The sequence below is a fragment of the Prinia subflava genome, chromosome 3 (assembly GCF_021018805.1).
Source record: "Prinia subflava isolate CZ2003 ecotype Zambia chromosome 3, Cam_Psub_1.2, whole genome shotgun sequence".
NCBI lineage: Eukaryota > Metazoa > Chordata > Aves > Passeriformes > Cisticolidae > Prinia > Prinia subflava.
The window spans coordinates 89,001,202-89,025,693 of record NC_086249.1 but is presented as its reverse complement, the minus strand read 5'-3'; the positions used below and the strand labels follow the sequence as shown (position 1 = coordinate 89,025,693).

The 24,492-nt window shown below is 38.5% G+C and overlaps 1 protein-coding gene across 1 annotated transcript in view; it reads right to left on the bottom strand.

Annotated features, from left to right (window-relative positions):
- The window catches only part of FRMPD4 (FERM and PDZ domain containing 4), a 298,571-nt gene that overhangs the window by 38,926 nt on the left and 235,153 nt on the right, over positions 1–24,492 (bottom strand). Inside the window, 1 exon segment of the mRNA XM_063392835.1 lies at positions 23,185–23,287. Within this exon segment, the coding sequence (XP_063248905.1) occupies positions 23,185–23,287 (103 nt within the window).

Here is a 24,492-nt window from a genome sequence, read left to right as displayed (position 1 = left end):
TTACTGTGTGACAAATTAACCATAATCTTTTATGATCAGAGCTTCATTTTCATTTGTACTGAAGCATTAGAAAGCATTACAGCTGCTATTCATAATCTGTACAGCACTGGCATTTTCATTTTCACATTTGGGCATTGTGTATGTAGTAATGAAAGGTCAGGCATTCACACACATCCTTCATTCCTGCAGCTATTAAATTTTTTCTTTCCCTTAATGCTTTTCAAGAAGCAGAACATGAGATAAATTTTGCTGATGAAATGTTAAATGCTTTAGGATCATCTTGTTTTAGAGAGTTATCTGAGTTTTTATTAATAATGCATAACATTCACTTAGGGCTATTTTGTATCGGAAGTACTTCGCAGAATTATCTTAGCTCAAAGTAATTCAGCCAATAAAGAAAAAGAAATTAAGAAGAGGAAGATACAATTGGAAATTAGATAAAGCACTTGAATTCTGAAGAATACTATATTTTCAAGCACTATAGTTTATACTGTTCTCAGTTCAATACTATTGTATCAATATTATTTGCTTTATCATTGTTTATTGAAAAACTCCACATTCATTCAAAGAGGGATAGTATTTTTCTTTTAGATGTCTGAACACTATTACTTTTGCTTTTCAGTCTTATCTGCTTTTGGGACCAAACTATCTCATCCAACCTAAGAGCATCTCAATCCTTTGTTGTGGAACACAATACTAGAATAAGATTACTGATTGCTGGAAATGGTTTTAAGAAGTAAATGTTCGAACAAAACAAGATTCATTATGAAAAGTTTCAGCAATGTCTTAAGCATTGTGGGTTTTATTATTAGTATTACTTTAATTATCATTATATCTGCAAGGTTAGACGATGGATACTGAGCTGCAGAGACTAATGCAGAATGATTTTTGCTTACTGCATCTGGAATAGAAAATTGATTGGTCAGATGCCAAAGACATATCCATGTGCCACTGGAACAGTATAAGTGATGGCAAACGTGATTTTATAATGATTTGAATGAGCAGCCAAAGAGTAGCAGAGGCTACTCTTCTCAAGCTGCCATGCACACAGCACAGTAATGCAGACAGCAGTACCAAAGTGCAAACTCTCTGGTTATATTTATATCCTCACACATTAGTGAATCTATTTAAGACACAGACTGACAGGAGAAGAAATCGAGACAAAACTTCTGCCAGGCAATTAACCACTTGTTCCTGTTAAATTGCATTGGTTATTAAAAAGTCCTGCTGTGAATATATACCATATATCTAAAATGCTTCAAATTCAAAAGTTCATCCCCTTTTTAAAAATTTATTTAAAAGAAAAAATTATTACTGTGCTACAATCAATACGATGCGACTTTAAAAATCAATTCTCTTTAAAGCTCTATCTAATCTTTCAAAATCATATTATTAACTGTCATTTAATAATCTTAATATTTATGCTGGTTAACCTAAAAATGCATTTATGCTGCTATACCGTTTATATTTTCCCTTTTTCTGTATCACTAGAACAATACATAATTTTTTTTACACTTTTCTTGTGACAAAGAATCCCTAGTATGAGTCTCTCTGAAAAGTTACATAGCAGATGTATGCTGTTCATAAACGTGGTCTTTAAGATAAAACTTCAATTATACTTAAGCAGAAATTCTTCCCTGACAAATGCAAATACATCGTAAATTATAGAGGGGAAACGAATGTTCAAAAAGGAGAGAAGAAAATTGCCCTGCAGACTCAAACCAAGCATAAAATGCTGAATGGTTGCATTCTTCTCTCCACACAGCAGATGAAGAGATAATTGCAGTGCAGTCGGACACAGAGATGTGAGCTCTAGTCTAGCTGGGTACCACCAGCAGAAAACTCGGTGCCAGCTCCTCAGCACCGGTCCTACAGCCGCCCCCGCCTGCCGAGCGCAGCCGAGGCTGGGTCCCCGCCCCAGGCGGGCTGGAGTTCGCCTGGGGACACGGCGGACACCGGCGCCGGGTCCCGTGCCACGCTCTGGCCGCAGCGACAAAAAATACAGAAAAGTGACAATTCACCAGCTCATCCCTGTCCTCTCCCGCTCCTTAGGAGCTGCGGTAACGGGACTGAAGGGAAGGACAGGAAAACAACTCTCTGCTCTTCAGGAAAACAGTAGGGGGAGGAGGGAGGCTGTTCACGGGGGAGGTAAATGTATAACTCACCACATAGCTGCAGCCAGAAGGTGGTAGGAGGGGAGATGCGTGCTGGCATAGCGGAAAAAGAAGATGGGACTCGATGGGACTTGCTAAATTGATCTCATAGGTATTCGTCCATAGTTTATTCGGTGCACTTGTGCTTGCTCAGGGTGTGGCTGCCAGGCTCCACAGCCAGCGGTAGCTAGCTGTGAATTTTCAACAAGGTGTGAGAGAAGTTTTATTGTATAAAATTACCCATGCCTGTCAAACACACAAAGAGAATGGGCTCTGTGGGCTGCACACAGGGTTTTAGGCACCTTGACTCAGTTGCCTGGGCCTTGGATACTGCAGGGCTTGCTCTTGAAGTCTAAGCCAACTCCTGGTATGCTGCATAAAAATGTATTCTGTATTAGCCATGTAAATAACTCCACCAAGTTTGAGAAGAATGCAATATGAAGATGTCCTTCCTACAGAATAACTCCCATAAAGAAAAACCTTTGGGGTCTGCAGATTTCTTCTCTTGGATGAACATCCCATACTCCTCTTAAACAGCTTGTACTTCTGTTTCATTCAGTATGTTAAGGACTTTGATTTAAAGCTAGTTCATGAACTTTAAGAATCACAAATATCCCTCACTTCAGCTGCAATCATGAGATAAGCACAAAAAAAAAAAAAAGGCGCTTCAAAAATCTGCTTCACTTGTACACACTGACAACAATCTATCTGCAAGAATAAATTCCTTGTTCCAAGGACGTGCATTAAAATTCAGTTCTCAAAGGGGACACGGCAGCGGATTTAGCATGCAAGGATATATGTCTTTTAAAGGCTATATGTCAAACCTCAAGATTAAAAATAAACTTGTCAGAATTGAGTCTGACAGAAATCACTGTAACTGTATCTCTATGTTCCAATGGACATTATATTCTCCATTATGCAGTCACAAAGAATTTTTTTTGAGTCTAATTAGACTGCAAATGTGATTTTAAAAAAGCAAATTCAATAATTATTTTAAAATTATATTTGCTGCTAATGCAAAGTGCCAGATTATGAGTATTGGCTGGTGTGTTCTTTATATCTACAAGTCAGTAGTTTTTTGCATACATGTAAGTGAGGAGAACAGTTATGAGTCCATCCTCAGGCATAGTTTTGGCCTTTAAGTCAGCAAAAAGAGGATGAGAACAAGAGAATGATCTAAACAGAGAGGTCACAGAACACTGATGGTGCGTTTTTATCACCCGCAGCCCTAATTAGACACCAAACTGCCCACGTGCATGTCACTAATTCCTTATGTCACATATGGTAAGAAAAGAAGTAAAATAATAAAAAATAGTTCAAACTTACTAACCTATGATTCTACAGAAAATAATCAAACTACTAAAAATCTTTTAAACCTTGCAAATCCTTTCTTTTTTGTTGTTGTTGTTGTTGTTGTTGTTGTTGTTGTTGTTGTTGTTGTTGTTGGTTGGTTGGTTGGTTTTTTTAATTTTCAATATACATTTCATTCCCTAATTCTGTCCTATCCTAACAAAAAGTTAACCTCAGGGCAAAAGCTCTTAATCTACAAAGGATCAACAGCCACAAAAGCATATAAAGAAAAGAGGAAGGAGAGAGAAGTAGGTTTATAGAATCAGACTCTCAAAGCTAATCATTAAAACAAAAAGTGGAGGAGGGAGATCAGACAGGTTTGAGGGGATTTTTCTTTTTATTTTCATCCCTCTAGCCTCTCCTCAGCTGCAGCCCAAGAATTGTTCAAAGTTCATACCTTCCCCACAGCTCATGCAAAGATCTGAACTCCAAAAGGAAAGTTTTAGGAAGGTAACCTGTGAAGGCGATCATTGCTCTTTAAAATCTGTAAACTCACCATTTGAATGACGTACTATTCACATTTTTAAGGCAATTATAAACAATCCACTCTCCTAGTTCTTTGATTGATCCATTGAGAATTGAATTAATCTGTTCATCATTCACTGAATGAATTTGATTCATTTCTGGAGACCAAACATTTAACTTTTGCTTTGCTGTTCTGCTTGCGGCTGCTACCAATATCATTAACCTATTCAGTCAGCCTGACACACCTTGGCGTTCTGGAATATGTGGTGGTGTCTTTGTACTTCCTTCACAGGGCTGCTGCTGCCACTTTGTACACAGAAGCACTGCCTTCCATGAGCAGAGGCCTAAAGACCTCTTTCTGTTCGTTCCATGGGCAAAAATATTCCAGGTGTCCCAAAGGCTCTGTGCATTGCAAAGGCTTGCACAACAAAGTCACTGGTTACTCAGAGCCAGCCCCTGGAGATGTTCATGGATCCCTACAGCTGTGTGGGACCAACCTTAGCCCTGCCACTCTTTTTATCTCACTCCCAAAGGGCTGGCTCTTGGAGAGGCAGTGAAAGCAATGTCACCCTCCCTCAGCTGCCTCCCTGAGCTCGCCATGGGGAGCACGGGCAGAAGGGAGGACTCGTCTCCAAGCTGCAGTCTTTTCTTCCTGTGTCCTAGGCTGCAAAATACTCCAGCTGCTTCAAATGCTATTTACCACCTGTCCATCTACCCATTAAGAAGTAATTTGGAAAATCATACTACTCTGGAAACATAAGAGTCCTTTCCCTTTGCAGAATAAGGGTAAGATCCACACACGGTCAGTCCCAGTCCAAGGGAAATGGAAAGACAACAATCACTCTATAGTTTCCACTTCAAAAATCCATATTATATATATTCATTAAGGAGGTCTTTGATTATGTGTGCAGCCAATGATGACTGAAGGGAAAAATCTATAGAACCTCTAGGTTCTTACTGTTCTGCCTTTTAAGGAAAATTCAGGACTGTAACAGTGCAGTAAAAATGGAGGGAGGAAAAAAAAAGTGCTTATGCTTTTTCTAATTAAAAGGATTATAGAAACAGATCTTCCCCAAGAAAGAATATTCCATACACAAGTCATTGTGTGGTCTCTCTGACCTTTCTCTGAGGTCTGGAGCCTGGTCTATCATATATAAAATGTAGCGATAAAGGACTTTGGATCTGTTTCGGCTTGGTTGATCCTAAACAATTGTTTTCCCCTTCCAAGTGATTAACATTTTCATAAAAGCTTGTGATAATGCTCACATTCAGAGGTTACCCAGTACAGACAGTATTGACATTCTTTGTTGACACTGGCTACTCATCAAAGTTCTCCTGATCCTCAGCAATCACCACCAATGCATTTGTTATATGGAATGTAGCTGTAAGTTCTGAATAGAATGAACTTTCTCTGCATAAAATTCTTAGTTCAGGAAAGAAAATGAGTTCACTGCAAACCACATTACAATATGTGTTGTAAAGAAGGGTGTTATTAATTAATTAATTAATTAAAGGGTAACCAATTAATCACTTACATATTTTGTTTTAATCATTGAAGTTTTAATTTAATAGAATTTGAAACAGGGAGACATTTCTGATTCAGCCTGCTTTGTATTTTCATTTCTAACACTGTGCTGACATCTGGAAAATTAAGCCAACTAACTTAAGGAAAGCAAAAGCAGAAACAAGAAAAGCCATAAAATTTGATTTCCAAAACCTCACTATCACAGAGAAGATGGTAGTGATAATGCAGACAAAGGTAGTTATTAAAATCCATCAGATAAATGGTCAAACTGCACATAACACTTGTGAGGAAGAGGATGAAGACAAAAGTAGAAGGGATGTGGCAAAGGCACAATCACCCTTTTCTCCCCCTCTAACCTCTTTTCATAGTAAAACAGCCTCAGGGAAAAGAAGATGCACTGAATTATATCAGCAACTTTATCTCAGTGCTGTCAAACTCATGCATTAAATAATGCTGTATCAAAGCCTACTGTAACTTCAAAGCTATGACACCAGCTATGATAAACTTCAATCTTCTGTTCTTGCATTGCTGTCTTTCTGAGCTCATGATTTTATGCTGTCTGCAGTCAAGAGAACTGTGCTCTTCCACTGAAACAACACCAGTAGTTTCATCTATTCACTTGAATACCACAACTCATAACACAGTACCTAACAGTTTAATTTGTACTCATGAAAGAAACAAAGAAAGGACTTCAAAATGCCTGCTTTTTTCAGCTCCTGCATTAAAAAAGTCCACTTTTTTTTCTGTTGTAGCTAACAAGTGATGTCCAAGGGTATTATTGCAAACTATGATAGCTTTTTGCTGCAGCTCATGAGAATGTGCACCCTGTCCCAGAGATGCTGATGTGAAATCCCTTCAAACATAAAGCAAGGCAGTGACAAAATGGTAGGAAAGTCAGTACGCAGGCCATTGTACTCAGGCACAGAACAAACAGAAACATTTTAAACCTCTATATGTTTTCATTTACAGACTGGGGAATGAACAGATCAAGGACAGCCTTGCTGATAAAGACTTGAGTGGCTGTGGATGAGAGGCTGGACATGACCTGGCAATGTGGACGTGTATCCCAGAAAGCCAAACATGTTCTGGGCTGCATCAAAAGCAGCTTGGCCAGCAGGGTGAGAGAGAGAATTCTGCCCCTCTGTTCTCATGGACAGCTGCATCCAACTCTGGGATCCCCAGGACAGAAAGGACATCAACCTGTGAGAGCAAGTCCAGAGGAGGCCACCAAGACAAACAGAGGGATGGAGCACCTCTCCTGTGGGGAAACGCTGAGAGAATTGGGATTGTCCAGCCTGGAGAAGAGAAGGTTTTGGGGTGACCTGATTTTGATCTTTGAAGACCTGAAGGGAGCCTACAAGAAAGATGGAGAGAGGCATGTAATGACAGGACAAGGGGCAGTGGCTTCAAACCAAAAGGCAGTAGGTTTAGACTAGATATTGGGAAGAAAATCTTTACTCTGCGAGTGATGAGACACTGGAACAGGTTGCACAGGAAAGCTGCAGATGCCCCATCCCTGGATGTGTTCAAGGACAGGTTAGATGGAGCTCTGAGCAACCTTGTCTACTGGAAAGATGTGCCTGTCCATGGCAAAGGGGTTGGAACCGGATGATCTTTGAGGTCCTTTCTAACCCAGGCCATTCTATGATTCTGTGATTTATTTACAATTGTCATTTCTACTGTCATAAAACCTCATGCTCTAAAAACTCTTCCAGTGTCTCTCTCCTCTATGGTTTTGTTTTGCAACATATAGCATTACCTTAAGAATGGCTATGGTCTACATGAAATATCTAATTTTTATGTGGTGTTTTCTGAAAAAGGCAAACAGGGCCTTCTAGGCATAGAGTTTCAGAGAAGAGAGGGTGATAGGAAAGTAAAAAGAGAGAATTAGGAGGAGTGATGGGAAAGGGACCTGCAGAGGCTGGCATGGGTTATCACTGGGAATGGCATGTCACAAAGCCACCCCTTGACCTGCCCTAGATCAAATATTTTATTAAAGCATGTTATTCCACCATTTGTCAGCTATATCTTAAAATTAAGAGGCTACAAGTAGAACCACTACAAGCAATCCATGGGGTAATAATTAAACAGTCTGATTCAAAGCCCATTGAAATCCACCAAAAGACTACCATCATCTTCAGCAGGCTTTGGATCAGAGTCATGTTGCTGGAGGATGAACATTGCTCCATAGTTCCATCCCAGGAAAATTACACACAAAAGCATGACAGGTAGCAAAGCAACACATTTCCTGCTGCTTTTAAAACACCTTTGTCAAATTTTACCTTAACAAAGCCTTAAGCAAGGAGGGTTTTCTTACCAGAAAGAAAAATGTAAGTATTTCTAGAAGCAGAGAGTATGTATTTTAGCATGTATATTTATGGACAGATCATTAATAGGTTCAACATACAAAATATTCATTATGTTTAGAGCTGCCCCTAAAAAAAAGGGCCCAGTCATTATTCTCTATGCCTGCAAAAACAAGTCCACGATGTATCTTTGGTAAACAAAAAATAGGTAATTTGAAAAGCTGCAGAAATTGCTTTATTTGCACTTGACTGTTTAACACCCAGGAATTTTAATAGCTCTGGCACTGGCAGGATAGGGTGAAACAACACTATCACTATCTCTATTATGCTTAACAATTGTAAAATGCAGTGTTTTAATGGTCCATTTACAATAAGAGTATTGCTAAACAATTATCTTAACAAATGTATTTTTGATGGAAGAGCCACTGATGTTTGTCTTTATAAATTAAGCTAGTCATAAAAGTCCATGTTTATAATGGTATTACCTTCTAACAAAATAGTCCATTGGTGGTGCTCCATGAGCACCTACTGAGAAATTCATGGTACCCTGCCTCATGTATTAGATATCCAAATGAATAGCCTTGATAAAAGCATTTTTTTCTCCTCATTGTTCATGACATACATACAAAAGTACTATAATTATTCTAAAGCAGCAGCTGAAAGAAAAACTCTCATGGAGATATTGGTAATCTGTCATGAGGAGAGTACTGTGAAGACAGCAGACAATTAAAAATCCAAACATTCTTTTCTTGAAACAATTTAACTGTTCAAAAGCATCCATCAAATACTTATACAAGCACATATTAGAATATTTTACTAAAGTTTAGTATTTAGTCAATAGACTACAATTTCTGTGAAATATATTGAAGAGTAGGATATGAAAATATTTTAAAAATGTACAGTACAGTAGCTATTCCAAAAAGTTACTGCACAGTGCCCTTTGATAAAACATCATCTTTCTAATCAAGGGAGTAGGAGTAAGAAATCCCACTGTAAATAAACTGTTGCTTAAATAAAAAATAAGTTTTAGATCACTAAATCCTATCAAATTAAGGCAGTCATGCAATAATCTTGACCACAGTACAACCAAACCAATTTATTACTTCTTCCTACTGCTTCTGACATTCAGAGCTATAATTGCCAAAACAGAATTTCAGTGCAGAAAAGAAGAAATAATACTGAAATACACTGTAAACTATGTTCAGCATTGTGTACCAGAAAACTAATTCTGTATCATCCTGTATTTGACTTCCACTGAAATACAGTTCATGAGCCCCAGTGAAATAACACACACCTCAAAAATCAAAAACCAAACAAAACACCAATCAAATAAAAGAAAGAAAATGAAAAATATTTTTTTAAAAAGTTATGTCCTGTGTAGCATCAGTATCTGGTGAGGCTGCAAGTCAGCAGACATCCAGCTGTGGGCAAGCCTGTGAAAGGCTCTGTGCACCACTTAGTGCAGGTGGACAGAACACAGGCAAGGGTGACAGTGAACAAGAGCCCAAGTGCAGAAATTTACTGCTGCAAGAGAGAGCTACTCATTTTTCCTCCTTCCTGGAAAACTCACATCTTCTCAGAAAGAGCTGATAGTCCCAAAGGAGTATGTACAGTTTACTCACCTCCTCAAAGTCCAGATTCATTTATGAGATAGAGCAGTCTTACTACTCTGATGCACTCACAGATCCAAGACCAACATAAAACTTGTATCTGATTTCATCCAAACACAAACTTCTGCCTAAGTGTTGTTGGTAGATATTTTGTGAAGGCTTTATGATAAGCTTGAGCTATAGCACATCTTTTCAAACAGATACAAGTTCATAATTTAAATACTTGAAATGATGAGGAATGACCACAGCTCTGTCTCTTATCTCTCACAGTGTTATTAGCTGTGGTTTCTTAGGACTAGACTTGACTTTTTAACCAAGCTGAAAAGATACCTACTATCCCAGTTTGTCCTTGTTCAGATAAACCTGTCTTGATCTGTCCTGAAGCAACCTAACTAGGCTGAGTTTCTTATGAATCTCATAAAAGGGAAAACTTGCGGTTAATTTTTGCTGCTCTTCCCAAACTATGTCCAATTACCACCAGCACATTTTCAGGAATGGACAGCACTGCAGACATTCTATGGTTATGTATAAAATTTATATTGCCTCCCTACTCCCACTTGATATTCTTATCCTTTTTATATCCTTTTTATATTCATTCTATTAGCTACAATGTACTGCTCAGAAAGGTCAGATTCAATGAATTATTTAATGCCATGGCAAGCTGAGGCACGAACTGCTGCATCCTAACAGTCTCTGGGAGTTTTTCCCTAGGCTGAGCTTCATTCTGTGAGCCAAGGGGATCTAGAGAGGAATGGTCGTGACACCACCTCTAATCCACTTGCTCTGGGCAACGGGCACAGTCACCCTGCACTTCACCTTGGCCAGCCCTCTTCTGAAACAAAGTTTTTACCACTGGAGGCCATATCCAACACACTGCACTGGGAAACAGCACCTCCCTTGTAATGCCAGCACACGAATTTCAAAGCTCCTTCCCCATAATTTCTGAACTTCTGGAATTTCACCAGAAATGAGAGTGGTTTCATCAGCTAGAGGTGTGAAGACACGGGTCCAGAGAGAGTCTCAAAAAGGATCAGAGTGCTGGAGCACCTTTGCTATGAAGACAGAATGAGAGAATTGGGATTGTTCAGCCTGGAAAAGAGAATGCACTGGGAAGACCCTATAGGACCTTCCAGTAAATTAGAGAAGGCCTCTAAGAAAGATGGGGAACAACTTCTTAGCTGGACCTGCTGCAATAGAATAAGAGTTTTTAAACTAAGACAAGATATGTTTAGAATACAAGGAAGAAATTCTTTACTGTCAGGGAGGTGAGGCACGAGAACAAGTTGCCCAGAGAAGCTGTGGATGCCCCATCCCTGGCAGTGTTCAAGTTTAGATTGGAAGGGGCTCTAAGCAACCTGATCTGGTGGAAGATGTCCCTGCCCATTGCAGAGAGGTTGGAACTAGATGGTCATTAAGGTCCCCTCCAATACAAACTGCTCTATGACGTGCTTATTTTGTCATCCTTAAGAACCAGCTTTGCCACAACCTCCAGCTCTGCCCTCCTGAACTCCTCAGCATCTCACAGGAAATGGAGCTCCAGCTGTTGCTGCCTCACTTACAAAAGCCTCATGATAACAGCCCCTTCTGTAGGTGAGGCAATCTCCGAAGGGATTAAATTAGGACATTACTAGGACATTAATGCAGTAGTCCTAATTAGGACTACTTTAAAGAGAATAAATATATGCCCTGCACTGGCTCCTTTATGAATTGCTCATGTATGTATGTACCATTAGGAGAGCAGAACATTATATTTGTATTGTGTATCCTTGGCAAAATGTATGCAGTACCTCTCTCTCTCTCTCACCACCCCCTTCATGGGTAACCTGTATATCCTGTGAACCCCATAAACCCAGTAGTACTCACAGAATTATAGGTGCTATAAAAATCCCCTCTGTCCACATCTTTCCCCATTTTAATGTGTATTTTTCTTGAAAAACAGAAATGAAATGAGATTTTTTTTTTCTAATGGAGAGAATCAAAGTGACATGGTAGAATTTGCACCTTTTATTTATCACTTTTATGCAGAGGTTCCAAAGAAATATTTTAAAACTGTCTAAGCAACTCTTCTTATAGCAAGCTGGCTGTACAAACCATGTGAAATGGTCATGACAAACCATGTAAAATGTCAAGAGGAGATTTTGGGTAACATGAGCTGCAGAAACTCAGGATCTTGTTTCCAAGTAACGCACAAATCCCAAATCCTTTATAATAGAGCTTTATGAATCATATTCCTCTCTCTCCACACAAACATACTAACATGTGCAAATGCCTACATACAGATGTAGAATATATACTGCATGTTTATGGCATGTTATTTGTCCAATTAACAGCCCTAAAACTTACATTAGCAAATTGTATCCCCAGTCTATATACCTGGGAGCATAAATTACTCAATTTCCTCCTTCTCCAAAAAAAAAAAAACATAGTTGCAAAAGTGTGTGCTGAATTTTCTTCCTCTCTCAGATGTCAATATGTGGTACAGTTCCTTCCTTAAACCCATGGTAGTTTGCATGAATTATTAATGAACTCAAGGCATCTTCTGGACACTGCAACATGACTGTAATTGGTGTAGAACACTAAAAAATAGTTTCAATACTTTTTAATGGGAAAAGGAAGTAGTACCTTTACTAATGCAGTTGTCCTAATAATTAATTAAAGACTGAACACAAATAGAATTTCAGATTAAATGCAGAACAAGAGGGTATTTCTGGTCACAAAAGTATAATTTCCATGTAAAATTGAGCAATAAGGAGCATGACACAAGAAAAAATTTAACAAGAAACTGGACTGCAAACTCAATTAACTGTTTTGATTTTTTGCTGTCTTCCAATATGGAGAGTTTTTTGCTATTCCTCTTGATAAACTCAGGCAGATGATATTTTCCTTTTAAGTTTCTGGCACACTGTAACAACACATAGAAAATGGTATTAAGCAGAAAAGATGAAGTATAGAACGAAGATTTCAGTGTAATGTCTAAACCTCGTGATTTCTATGGTTTTTATGAAATATAGATGACCTAAAGGACTTTAAACTGCTGTAGAAACCAATTTCTTCTACAAAAGAACTGCTTTTTCACACAGTGCTTTCTGAGTAACAGACCTGCTGAAAAGCTGGAGAGATCATAAAATGGGTAAGTTCCATGATACAAGATGACAAGATTTTTGCCTCTCCTGGAGTCTTGTTTGATTCATAAGCTGAACAAATGTGGCTTTAACTAAACCTCCAATCAAATTGCATTACTTTATTTAATAATCTAGACAGTGGACTGCAGGGACTTTCCCTTGTGCAGTGAGTAAACTATATGAAGCTTTAGTCTGCATGAGGAGGAATAGGAGCTAAAAGAACAATTAACATTTCACCACATAATATGTAAGAAATATGCCTGTGGGGAAACGTAGGCTGATGGCAATCTGGTTTTATCTTGCAGTCTCTCCTTTGGTATTTGCAGGATCTAGTTTGATATTCTAACTTCTTGGTTTCTCAGAACCAGCTTCGTTGTTTCTCAAACAAAGCCAAAGCAAGACTAAGACCAACATCGTTTAGAAGTCACCTGCTTTGAAAAACACTGTTTCTCTTTCCCCTCTTCCTGTTGATGCTTTCAGGAGGTTTGTGAAGACTTTGTTGTTAAAAGTCAAGCTAAAAGTCAAACAGAAAATTATGTCTATGGGGAAAAGAGCCTAAAAAAGCTAAAGTAGTAGCTAAAATACTTATCTTATGCTGCTTTTCATGTGTTGCCTGTAATAAATTACAGATGATCAATTGTCACATCAGAAATCAAGGAAAAGCTGACTAATAAGTGCCAGGGAAATCTATCACATTAGGCTGCCTTTTGAAGCACTCGATATTTTTAAAATTAATTTATTTTTACCTCTTTTTATTTTCTACTTGTTTCTATTAGTTTTTGTTTCAGATTAATGAGAAACTGTTTTTCTCCTTTGACGTTCCACTGTGGCCCAGAGTCATCCCAATCAGTGGTAATATTTAACTGAAGAATCTCACTTTGGGGACTAATGAGTCAGAATATGTAAAACTGTTCTCTTCCCCTTTTAACTAAACCTCTGATTGGGCATATCAGGTAGAGTTAGGAGTAGATACTCAATCTCTTGGCAATTTTGGGAGTCCTTGTTGGCTGCACTACCGCTGAATTAAAAATATTATCTAATTCTGTGTTCAAACTTTTCTAGTCCATCAACCAACACAGAAGTTCCCACAACATTTCTATTCCAACTACATTAATCTATCAACTTCTAAGAGAGATTGTGCATCACAAAATTATTCTTGTTGGAGGGAAACAGGAAGGATAAAATACTTGCTAGTGACAGTCTTAAGCCTTTTGATCAGATTTTTTTTAAAGCTTCAATAAAACCCAAAACTTAGGCCTTACAAACAGAAAAAAAAGTCAGAAAAAAATCCATTTAAGTCAATTCTACTGAGAATCACATCCAATTATTTTACAAAACAATCAAATCTAGACATCTCGCAATCAAAAAGAAGTCGCAGAGAGTTTTATCAGACTAGAATTCACAGAATCATAAAAACATAAAATTGCCTGAGTTGGAAGTGACCCACAAGGACCACTGAAGTCCAGCTCCTGGCCCTGCACAGGACCACTCCTAGAGTCATAGGACCACGTGCCTGAAAGTGTTGTCCAAACACTTCTTGAACTCTGTCGGGGTCAGTGCTGTGGCCACTTCCCTGGGGAGCCTGTTCCTGTGCCCAGCCACTCTTTGGGTGAAGAACTTTATCCTTATATTGAATCTCAACCTCCCCTGGCAATGTCAAGCCTGTTTTTGTTGCTTTAGCCCTTCCAATCTAGTTTAACTATTAAGTATTCACTTAGGTACTTTCTCATTTTTACTGTTTTTGTTCTTTTCCAACTCCTTAGACAAACCACAGGTTAAGGTTTCAAGCACTGACATCCCTAACATGTTTTTGGCTGATTGGAAGGCAACATTGCCATGAGAGCAGAAATATGAAATGGGAATGTAGAGGTAGCCACTGAAAGTGGACACGAATGTTCTGAGGGACAGCCACTTTATGGGCACACGCAGCTCCAGGAAGCACCATTCTTCATTTTATTTTACTTTATAGACTAAGTGTCATCTGGAAAGGAAATAGAATTGTGAAAGTAAAAACTAACTCTGAGAATCAGGAAGACACAGCATCAGCATGCCACAGAGCTAGAGAAAGATCTTGTCATCTTCAGGGACTCCTGAGTCAGCTTCCCATGACACAATTCATTAAAATTACACTGTTATAGCAATGGACCATGGAGTACCAAGACCTCTCCATGACATTTTTCTCTGAGCAGGGTTTTACTCATTTAGTCACTCTCCTTATGTCCTTCCCATCCCAGGGAGTGCTGCTTCCACCTTGACAGGGGAAAACAACATGAAAACTAAAGACTAAAGATACTTCAAATTAATGGAAATACAGAAGACATTGCAAATTTGTCACAGTCCTTTCATCCTTCTCTCTCAACAGTTTCAATTCCTTTTTACCTCCTGTGAACACTGGTGCATGTAAAACTGCCACCTTCAAAACAGCATTCCTTATAAGGAGGTGATATAAATGCCTTTTCTTCATACAAGGTATCTGTAGCTGACAGAAGTCTCCGAGGGTCAACTTACAAAACCATAAAAATATCATGTTTGCCTCTCAGCTCTTGACATCACCTTTACCATCTTTCTATCAAAATACAGCATTTTGGTATAAATCAGAGCAACTGCAAGCCTCTTTATTGACAAGGCAACTTACATTTCAGTATTTTAAAGCACTAGTTCTCTGTCATCCTGAAGCATTTAGGCAGCAGATAAAAAACAATTAATTTTTGTGATTCATACAGCCAGCACTGGCTCGGGATAAAAGGGAATGCTGATGCCACCATTGGGAAAAGCCACGTTGTGAAAGCCTTCCCAAAGCATCACAAGTCCACAGCCATCACACCTTCTTAGAAATGGCTATGTTTTGTCCTTACAGTAGCTTAATTAGCTGAGGTGCATGTGCTGAACTAGTCAGCAGCTGACTGGTGGGATAAGGGTGTTGTAAACTTCCCAGTGAGGGCAGACAGACACCTCTGGAAGGACAGAGTTACTTCACGAGTTCTGTTTAGTGGTGAAGGCTTCTCTGTCATCTTCCTACCTCCACTCTGGCAGCCCCAGGTGCATGGCACAATCCTCTCCTGTCAGCCTATACTGCTTCCCCAGTCCCTGAAAATGTTGTGCACACACTGGTGTTTCCCAAACAGCTCCTGAAACTGTCTCTGCCTTGTGTTTCTCCCTGGCTTCTACTTTCTGTTGATTAAGTTTCGTAGTGAATACACCCGTGTAAGTGTAGCTGTGCTGCTGTAATGTCTGCAAGGCATCCACAGAACACTGAAGTACAAACAGCACAATGTGAAGGGCTGGCTCGCCCTTCATTGTCTTTGAGGATCTGGAAGTGTCATTTCAAAAGAGACATGTAATGCAGTTGGGAAGGACAAACCACGCGATTTCACTAGTTTGACACCTACTCTCTTACCCTCTCTCCCCAAACACAGGACATGAGATTTTTACGTACCTCTGGCTACATATTCCAGCCAGATGTAATCCTTTGACACATGGGATTTGCATAAACAGCACAAAGAAGGATAAAGATCTACTGCAGAGCATGCAATATAAAGGTAATTCATCACATGGAAGCATTAATTCATAACAAACTCAGAGCTGGGTGTTCATTTGAATGACTTTACACGGAAACAATTACTCTGAAACATTCACATCAGTGCATCTGGCTTTAGAGCAAATCTTCCATTTGGACAAGCCAACACTTTTGTTTAGTTGGATGAGAAGCAATAAGCTTGTCAGAACAAGCTAATGAAGCAACATTTGCTAGTTCACATCTGAAGAATCCATCAGTACAGTTACTTGTGTTTGGGCACAGCTGTTCCACATCTCCATTCATACCCTTGCATTCCATAAAGTAACTTGTTAAGGAGCAGCTGACCTGAAATTCATCACGGCTGACGCCTTTTTCTAGAGAACAGAGTGGGATGATGACACAACATTTCAAACAGATGACACATCAAGCCATGAAATTTCAAAAAAGGGCTCACACTTGTTAACTCTAGGGCCATTCAGCATGGTTAACACAAAAAGAATATTAAGTTTACACAACAAATTAAGATCTCAGCATTCAGAACATCTGAATTATCAAGGCCAAACCATTCTAAACCATGTCAGTCAACTTTCTCCTAAGAACAAGCAAGGATATGACACTGCAGGCTTTCAGAGATACGATGGATTTAAAAGAACAATGTCCATAGTTGGTATTGATTTTAACAATAACAAATAATACCTCTATACAGTTTTCAGCTCTTACAGGCCTTTGAAAAGATGGACAGGCATTTCTGAAATGTTATTGCAGATTAGTAATTAAAATCTGGAGAAACCTGAATTAGCCTTCAATATATTAGCTCAAGAACACAAAACACCACAACAGCCAAGAAAAGAAGATAAATGAGATATTAAATGTGTGCTCTCACAGATTCAGAGCTAATTTGAAGTATGATCCAGTTATCTCTGTATTATGTTGCAGAAACACCTCAGAAGTTAGAAGATACATATCTAACAACACCTCTCAAGACAGAGAGGAACTGATTTCTAATATCCTGACTCTGAGCTCTGTGCATGGGCTAGCTGATCAGCTAATTAAATGCCCTGGCAGAAAGCCTATCTCCACTGATGGCACTTGTAAAAGTCTTAAAGATCACTTGGTCCAACATTTTGTCCCCTTGTTCACCATTATGTGCTTAAAACCTTAAACACTCTCAATTCATCAATCAGGGCCTGACACAAAGTGGGTACAGCCTCTGGATTTATATACTGAACTGGGAGTTCAGTATATAAATATATAATGGAGCACCTTCAAATTAAAATGTCTGCATGACTGGTTTCTCAGAAAAAGCAGTTTTCAAAGTTCATGGTTGCTAAGCAGTATCACAGATAATAGCTTAATATGCTTGATTTTTTTCTCTGTGATGTTGATGAAGAAAGAGTATCTTTAATACTCTTTTTAATTTAATAATTCGAGTGGGTAAGCCCACCAAAATTACTTTATCTGATATAAGCAACTGTCTAAGCTAGATCCAGAAACACTTGAAACGTGGCATTTTCAGCTGCTGTGAGATGATGACAGGCACAGTCACTGAGCTCCCTTTAACACTTGCATTTGGCTCTGAGGATACAGAGTAGGAAAAGTGGTTCCCTGACATACACAGAGAAAATGGGAGCGACAGAATCCTCATCCATTTCACAATAATGGTGAGGAGGGTCAGTATGGATTAAATTCATGTTAGCACTTAAAATGCAACATGCAGTCTTAAATCCTGGAAGGTTCCTTCTCTCCAGTCTTATGGCAATACAGAATTAAACCATAAATTCTACTGAAGAACTGAAAGAATCCTCTAGATCCTCTTGATGAAAACTTGCTGTGACATTAACTTGCCAAAGAAAGAGTTATTTCAGAGAGGTTTTTGAGTAATTTCTCTTAAATAGAAAATAGAGCCAACAAGAAATAAAAGCCCTTAATGAATGTCACCTTTTTCATTTCTTGCTTTGCAATTTAAGTCTTTTAGTGGAATCTCTAGATATCAAATACTGATTTACTGCTGTCACAGTTGCAAGGAATGGACTAATCTAGCCTAATTTAGCAACCTAGAAGTCAGGTTTCTACTATAAAATACTTTTCTGTTCTTCTTCTTTAGGCAATGTATAGTAAAGCTTCCTGCAACAGGGTAGTTTCTCCAAAACAAGTATCTCAGATGGATCACCCTTTCCAGATGCCAGTTTCTCCTGGATGGCTGCCTGGATAACTATTTTAATTATACTGTGAACAAAGTACCACTATTATGCCATAGTTACTCCTTGGTTTATGGAGTAAGCAGTACACTTGTGTGTCACTTAAAATTTCAGTGAAGTACCCTGCTAAATAAAAAGACAGTTTACACAAGTTGGGATCCTTGTAGACTAATGTCTACTCCATGCAATCTAAGATAAGTCATTCGTGTTACAGGAATCCAGCTAATAAGGCAAATTATTTGTTACATGTTTTCCTTTGTTTCAAAAAAAAGGTTGGTTAAGTTGATTCTTAAAAAGATACAAATGTAACATTAACCAATGAGATACATGCACCTCTGAGCAACCAATTAATTGATACTGTACACTATTATACCTTCTAACATGTCAGTATTGCATTGTTGCTCGCCTTCATATAATGAAAAAATTGCTCCACTGCACCCTGACTTTAATGCTATCTCAGAGTACTTACTGTTATGTGTGAAAAGCTTTAACTCACAGAATCTGTATCAGCAGCAAAATAAAACCAACATAAATAGCTCCTGATAAATGTTGAACTGACTGCACTTCAAATACGTCCTTTGTATTCTGTTCGCTTGCTACTTGCCTTGACTTGAAGCTTACATTTAGAAAAGTGATCTTGTTTATTCCTCTTTTTGAAAGTTCTGTAACTGTCTGCCTTGAATGGAATTCATCTTGATCACTACCACAAGTGACATTCACAAAATTGACCTCCCTGTAAGGGAAACCATAAACATGACTTCTGCATTTGTGCTAGAAATAGCTCAGGAGAACATAATATGGTGCAAAAGCCATTGAAAAGCACCCAGAAATAATGAGTCCAAATGGATTTTGCCTGCAAACCACACTGGATTCATATTTCTGCAACCCTGGCTTTCAAAGTATGACTGGAACACTAATTAAGTGTTGCCAGTAAAGCAGAGCCAAAAGAATTCAATGAATCAGAATGACCTACAGGGGATATTTATAATGAATAGCCCTGATAATCTCCAGACCTGAGACTTCCTAGGATACAACAGTGTCCCTCAATTCTTAAAAACAACCCCAAATCTCTCACCAGGTTCCTGGTCAGTACCCCCTGGAGTCAGCAGAAGTGTGTATAACAGTTTTCTACTTAAGGAAGATTATTTTCAGTAATGAATGCTTAAAAAGCCCACACATAATTAAAATATTACAATGCAATAAAGAGCCAATGAGAAAACTTCTTTATTATGCATTGCATTTAACTTCTTGCATATTTCTGTAGTAAAATAATTATACAAAAGGGACTTTCTTGAAAGACCAGTCTGTCTATTTATAATACTGTAGGAATAACAGTTAGACAATTAATTTGGAGCTAATAGGGAAAGGGCTGAAGAAAAAAAAAAACTGTCTAAAAGAAATTACTCTGATTTATTTTGTGGGAAATTTAGGAATAAAGCTAATTTATTGGTTAGGGATATCCTTTTTCCTAACAAAAAAGATTTATTTGACATTTTTCAGTTACCCTTTTTGGTGAACATTTTTAATTTTTTTTAAGATAGATGGACTTTTTTTTTTCCATTTTCTTTTCCCTCAAGCTCATAACTCTTTTCATAAGTTAATGTTCTGAAAAAGTTTTCTTGGGAAAAAATTAAATGTTGTGTTTCATTAAAAACTCTATATAACATTCAGGGTTGACTTAGCATCTAAACTTTGCTTGGAAGTTTTGGGCTTTCCTAATCCTGGTGAAGTTTGATGCTCACCTGGTTGTGAAATTTTCCTTTTTCTTTTCTTTGGCAAGAAGAAGGTGTTTTTTTTTCTATTGGCCATGCTATGATCTTTATATCAATATTTTGAAAGTAGATTAATTTTTTACACACTCTCTGCAATTATAATGACAAATTGTTTGTTGACTTTACAAAAACCTTTGAGGGAAAGCAGCATAAAAATAGGCACTGAATTTCACATGAATATAAAATATACCTTGTTATACCTAATCAGCAAGAGACCACATAATCACAGAAAAGAATAGTGTTGGAATATCAGTTTGTCATTAATGTGCTGCAGTGACCACAAGTTAGTACAGTTTAAGATCCTGAAGAGGAAGAGGAATCCAGTCTAAAATCAGACTGCAGCTTGCTCAGGGCCCTGGCAAACAGGGTCTTTTGGGATGCAGCTCTGAAAGGGCAGAGCCCAGTAGAGCTGGGTGCTCTTCACAGAGAGCCTCCTCCAGGTGCCAGAATGGTCTATTCCAATCTGCAAGGAAACAGGGAGGCAAAGCAGACACCAGTGTGGCTCCACAGGGAAAGACCCAGTGCGAGATGGAAAGAGATCAGAGATGGAAAAGGAGACAGGTTACCCAGGAGAAACAGAAGCTGTGCCTGGCCAGGCAGGGATGGGGCTTGAAAAGCTCAGTTGGCACTGAAACTTATTCAGGATGGATGGAGGATAAGAGGGGTCTTTACAACTACATTAGCAGTGAAAGCCCAGGGAAATACAAACTTACTGCTAAATTGAGTGGGTAACCTGATGAAGGATACTGAACGAGCTCAGATGCTCAGTGCTTTCAGGGCTTTGGCCTTTAGTGGCAAGGTCTGCCACCCTGGTCCCTGAGCTCAGGGACAGAATTTAGGGAACAGAGGTAGACAAAGGCTGAATTAGGGATTGCTTAGGTAAGAGTGACACTCATAAATCCGTGGGCCTAAGTGGGATGCATCTAAGGCTGATAAAGAAGTTGGTTCATGTCTTTTTGAAAGGCCACTGGTTAAGTACTGAAACACTCAGTGTGGTTGAGAAATTGCTGTATTTGGAGATACTAAAGACTTGATTTGGCAAGTGCTGAGCAGCCACATCTAACTTTGACACTGCCTGGCCTGGAGCAAGAGGTTAGACTAGATGACCTCCAGCAATCTCCTCTCAGTTCTATGATTTTGTGATTATGCCCATTGCGTAACCTTTGCATTTAAAACACCCTCACTGCTGACCACTGAGCTGCTGCTATCCGCAGAAAAACAAGAGTTCAAAACTTCTCTCATGCACATTGAAAAATGCAGATGCATTGAAAAGCTGCAGATGTAGCTAACCCATATGAAAACCTTCAGTTATACAGAAGAGATTCACTGTTTCATTGATATAAAGAATTTCCTCTACTTCTGCTTCTGCTGTGGTGTCAGGACTGCACATTGACAGTGTCAAATCATTCCAGGCATACCCACTGGCATGAAAAGAAAGCTCTTACTTTCAAATGCTGTAACATACAACTGCAATATATTTCACTCCAAATTTCATCAAAGAATGAGTCTCTGTCAAAATCCCAACAGCAGATAGATTTTGAGAGCAGAGGTAGAATTACAGTGTGAGAAAAGCATCAGCTAAAGCTTTCTGTGGAATGAAACAACACTTAATTTGACACTACCTGTGTAGTCAGTGTAATTGGAAAGAGTGACATTCTTATTGAGTTTCTCATTTGAAGGCAGACAGAGAATCAACTATACAATAAATTCAGTTTGTCTCGTCTAATCAGGTTTTTTTCCTTGCTATTATTACTACATATTGCTAGAAGCAGAAAATGAGGTAGAGAACCTGACTTTGCCTAATATCAAAGAACCAGGCAAAGAATGAAGAAGAGAATATTATTTCTTTATTGAGAAACAAAGACATCAAAAATGAGTATAAGACCCATTTTTGAGGCTTATATCAGTGGTCGACTCAGAGCACAAGACAGAACTTTATTAGGAGCAGGACAGTTCTTTCAGTTTATGGAGTGTACTCATCACAAGAAGCTCTTTGCAAATTTTGTTAGTTGACTTGAAGGTTAACACTCTTTTGAAAAACATCTGAAAAGGTATTTGTTTAATCCTACCCAACACAGATGAACACTGTCAGCATTGCTGGCCTTTTTATAACATTTCTGCATCATCATTGAAAGATTTCTTTCAGCTAAAACCCCAGCAAACAAGCACCTGTTTGCAGGAGGAGTACAAGTCCTGTGGCATTTCCTGCCCAAATTTCTGTAAACAAATGTGACCTTTCAAAATTACACAGGTAACACTGAAAACACTGCTAGCTATAAGTTTTGAGGAGAGGTACCTGTACCATTAGAATCTGTGCATCTCATAGAGTCAACAAGACCCACCAGTTCAGAGTTTATACCAATGGGAGGGAGAATACAGAAACAAAACTGGTGTGCAGCAATCAGGCTACTGGAATTTAAATTATTAATTTTAAGTTTATTATTTTAGTTACTTGCCATTTTTCTGTGCAATGCACTAACATTCTTGTTACTCCTAAAGCGAAGTTTATTATATGAATCACAATAAATCTTTTTCTACATCCTAAGCATTTGTCAGTCACTGTTTTTCCTTTCTTTCTACATCCCGTTACAAATACTGACATTTCTCCTTCCCTTTACTGTCCCCAGACACCTTTTTTGTCTCGTTTTCTGCCTTTTTCTCTCTTTCCTGCCTGCTTCTTTCACACAAACTCACCTACATGCATTCCACCTAAATACTTTTTGAGCTTATCTATGTATTTACATGCATTCATTCACTCTCAAAAATCACTCTACCAAGTTTTCTTTATTCTTCATGCAAGACAAGCCTGACTTAACTTTCTTCATGTGAAAAATGAACAGTAATGCAACAGTGAGTAGAACTTCCATGCTCCAGGAATCATCTTTTCAACAAAAATAAATACCAGGAGAATACTATTCCTTTTTTGATACCCAAGTACTTTGGAGCTACTCCTGCATGTTTTTGTACTTTTAAAGCTACCCAGATGACATTTGAAGAGGACACTTCATTCCAATGCTAAAATAATTCATCATCCTTCATTATAACTAAAGCAACATTATTTCCTCTTTTCTCAGCCATGGGAAGGCAAGACTTGCTGTACTCCTGAATGACTGCACAAGGCAATAAGTCACTGGGATCGTAGTTTAAGTGACAGGACATCAACTACCTGACAAGGTCGATGACTCTCTCCCTTGGAGCAGTGCTGACTGGCTCATCGTTAATCATTATGATCTGATCCCCTGGTATAAGCTTTCCTTCAGAGGGGCCGCCTGCAGACAAATGAAGAAAAAAAAACAAAACAAAAAAAGATCACAGGTTAGCAGATCATTGTAAAAAGCACAGACACACGGTTGCTCACACACTACAAGCGTGTTTTCTCTTCGGCTAATGACATTTTTACACAAACACTATTTCTGATGTTACCAGTACTCCCCCACTAGGAAAATCTTGCAAGCTAGTGGTTTAGCAGCTTCTACTGAAGTTCTTCAAGTTCCAAACCTGTACCTAACCACCTAAACTAAGGGGTCAATTTTCTGAAGGGCCGAAAGGATCTGTAAGCTGTGGACTGATACGCCATTTAAGGTGTGTTCAACTATATTTTAACCATCCTTGATCAATGTTCGCCTGATATTTTGTAAGACCACCCTGAGAAGGATTTCTTTTCCTTGAACAAATGATTCTGTTTATCTACTGTAAGAATCAGGAAGTCTTTTCCCATGGTAAATATACCAGATCTTCCTGGTTGCAGCTCACTGTTTCCTGTCCCAGGCAAAGTAACAGCAGAGAACATCTTACTCCTCTTTCCTATGAAACATCATTTACATATTTGAATGTTATTCACAGGTCTTTCCTATGACTTTTCTGTTCTAGGCAAAACAAACCTGCTTTCTTCAACTGGAGACAGTAAGTATAAATACCTCCAGCTGCTCAAAGCTCTTTTCTGTTGGATTCCTACCACTTGACGAACACGGGTACATCCAAAAGCATTGCCACTTTCACTTAGACATGACTATTTAGCATTAGTCTGAATAGACAGTCATGTATATGTCTGTGTGGTTTGGATTCTGGCACTGCTGAAATGCGCATTGGGTGCATTGTACTTTATAAAATGCACGTATTACTTTGTTTCTCAGCACAATTACATGCCCAGAAGTGGATGTGACATCACAGTTCCTAGTCTAAAAATCTATCCTCTCTAGTTTTTGTCTTTACACTCTGCAATGATGATATATAAAAAAACAAATAATATTACCACTGTGAACATGAAGTCTTAAAAGCAAATGTTTCAGCATCAAAAGCAATTCATTCAACTGAGCTAATGCTGATCCTTCCCTCTGTTTGCTTTGAAAACTTTACTCCACTGCCATACCCCACATAAATGAATACAAATCCATGTAGGAGAATGTTGTCCTGAGCTTATATTTCATCCTATTCACTTGGAACAGAACACAGTAAACACATTTTCCAAATTTTA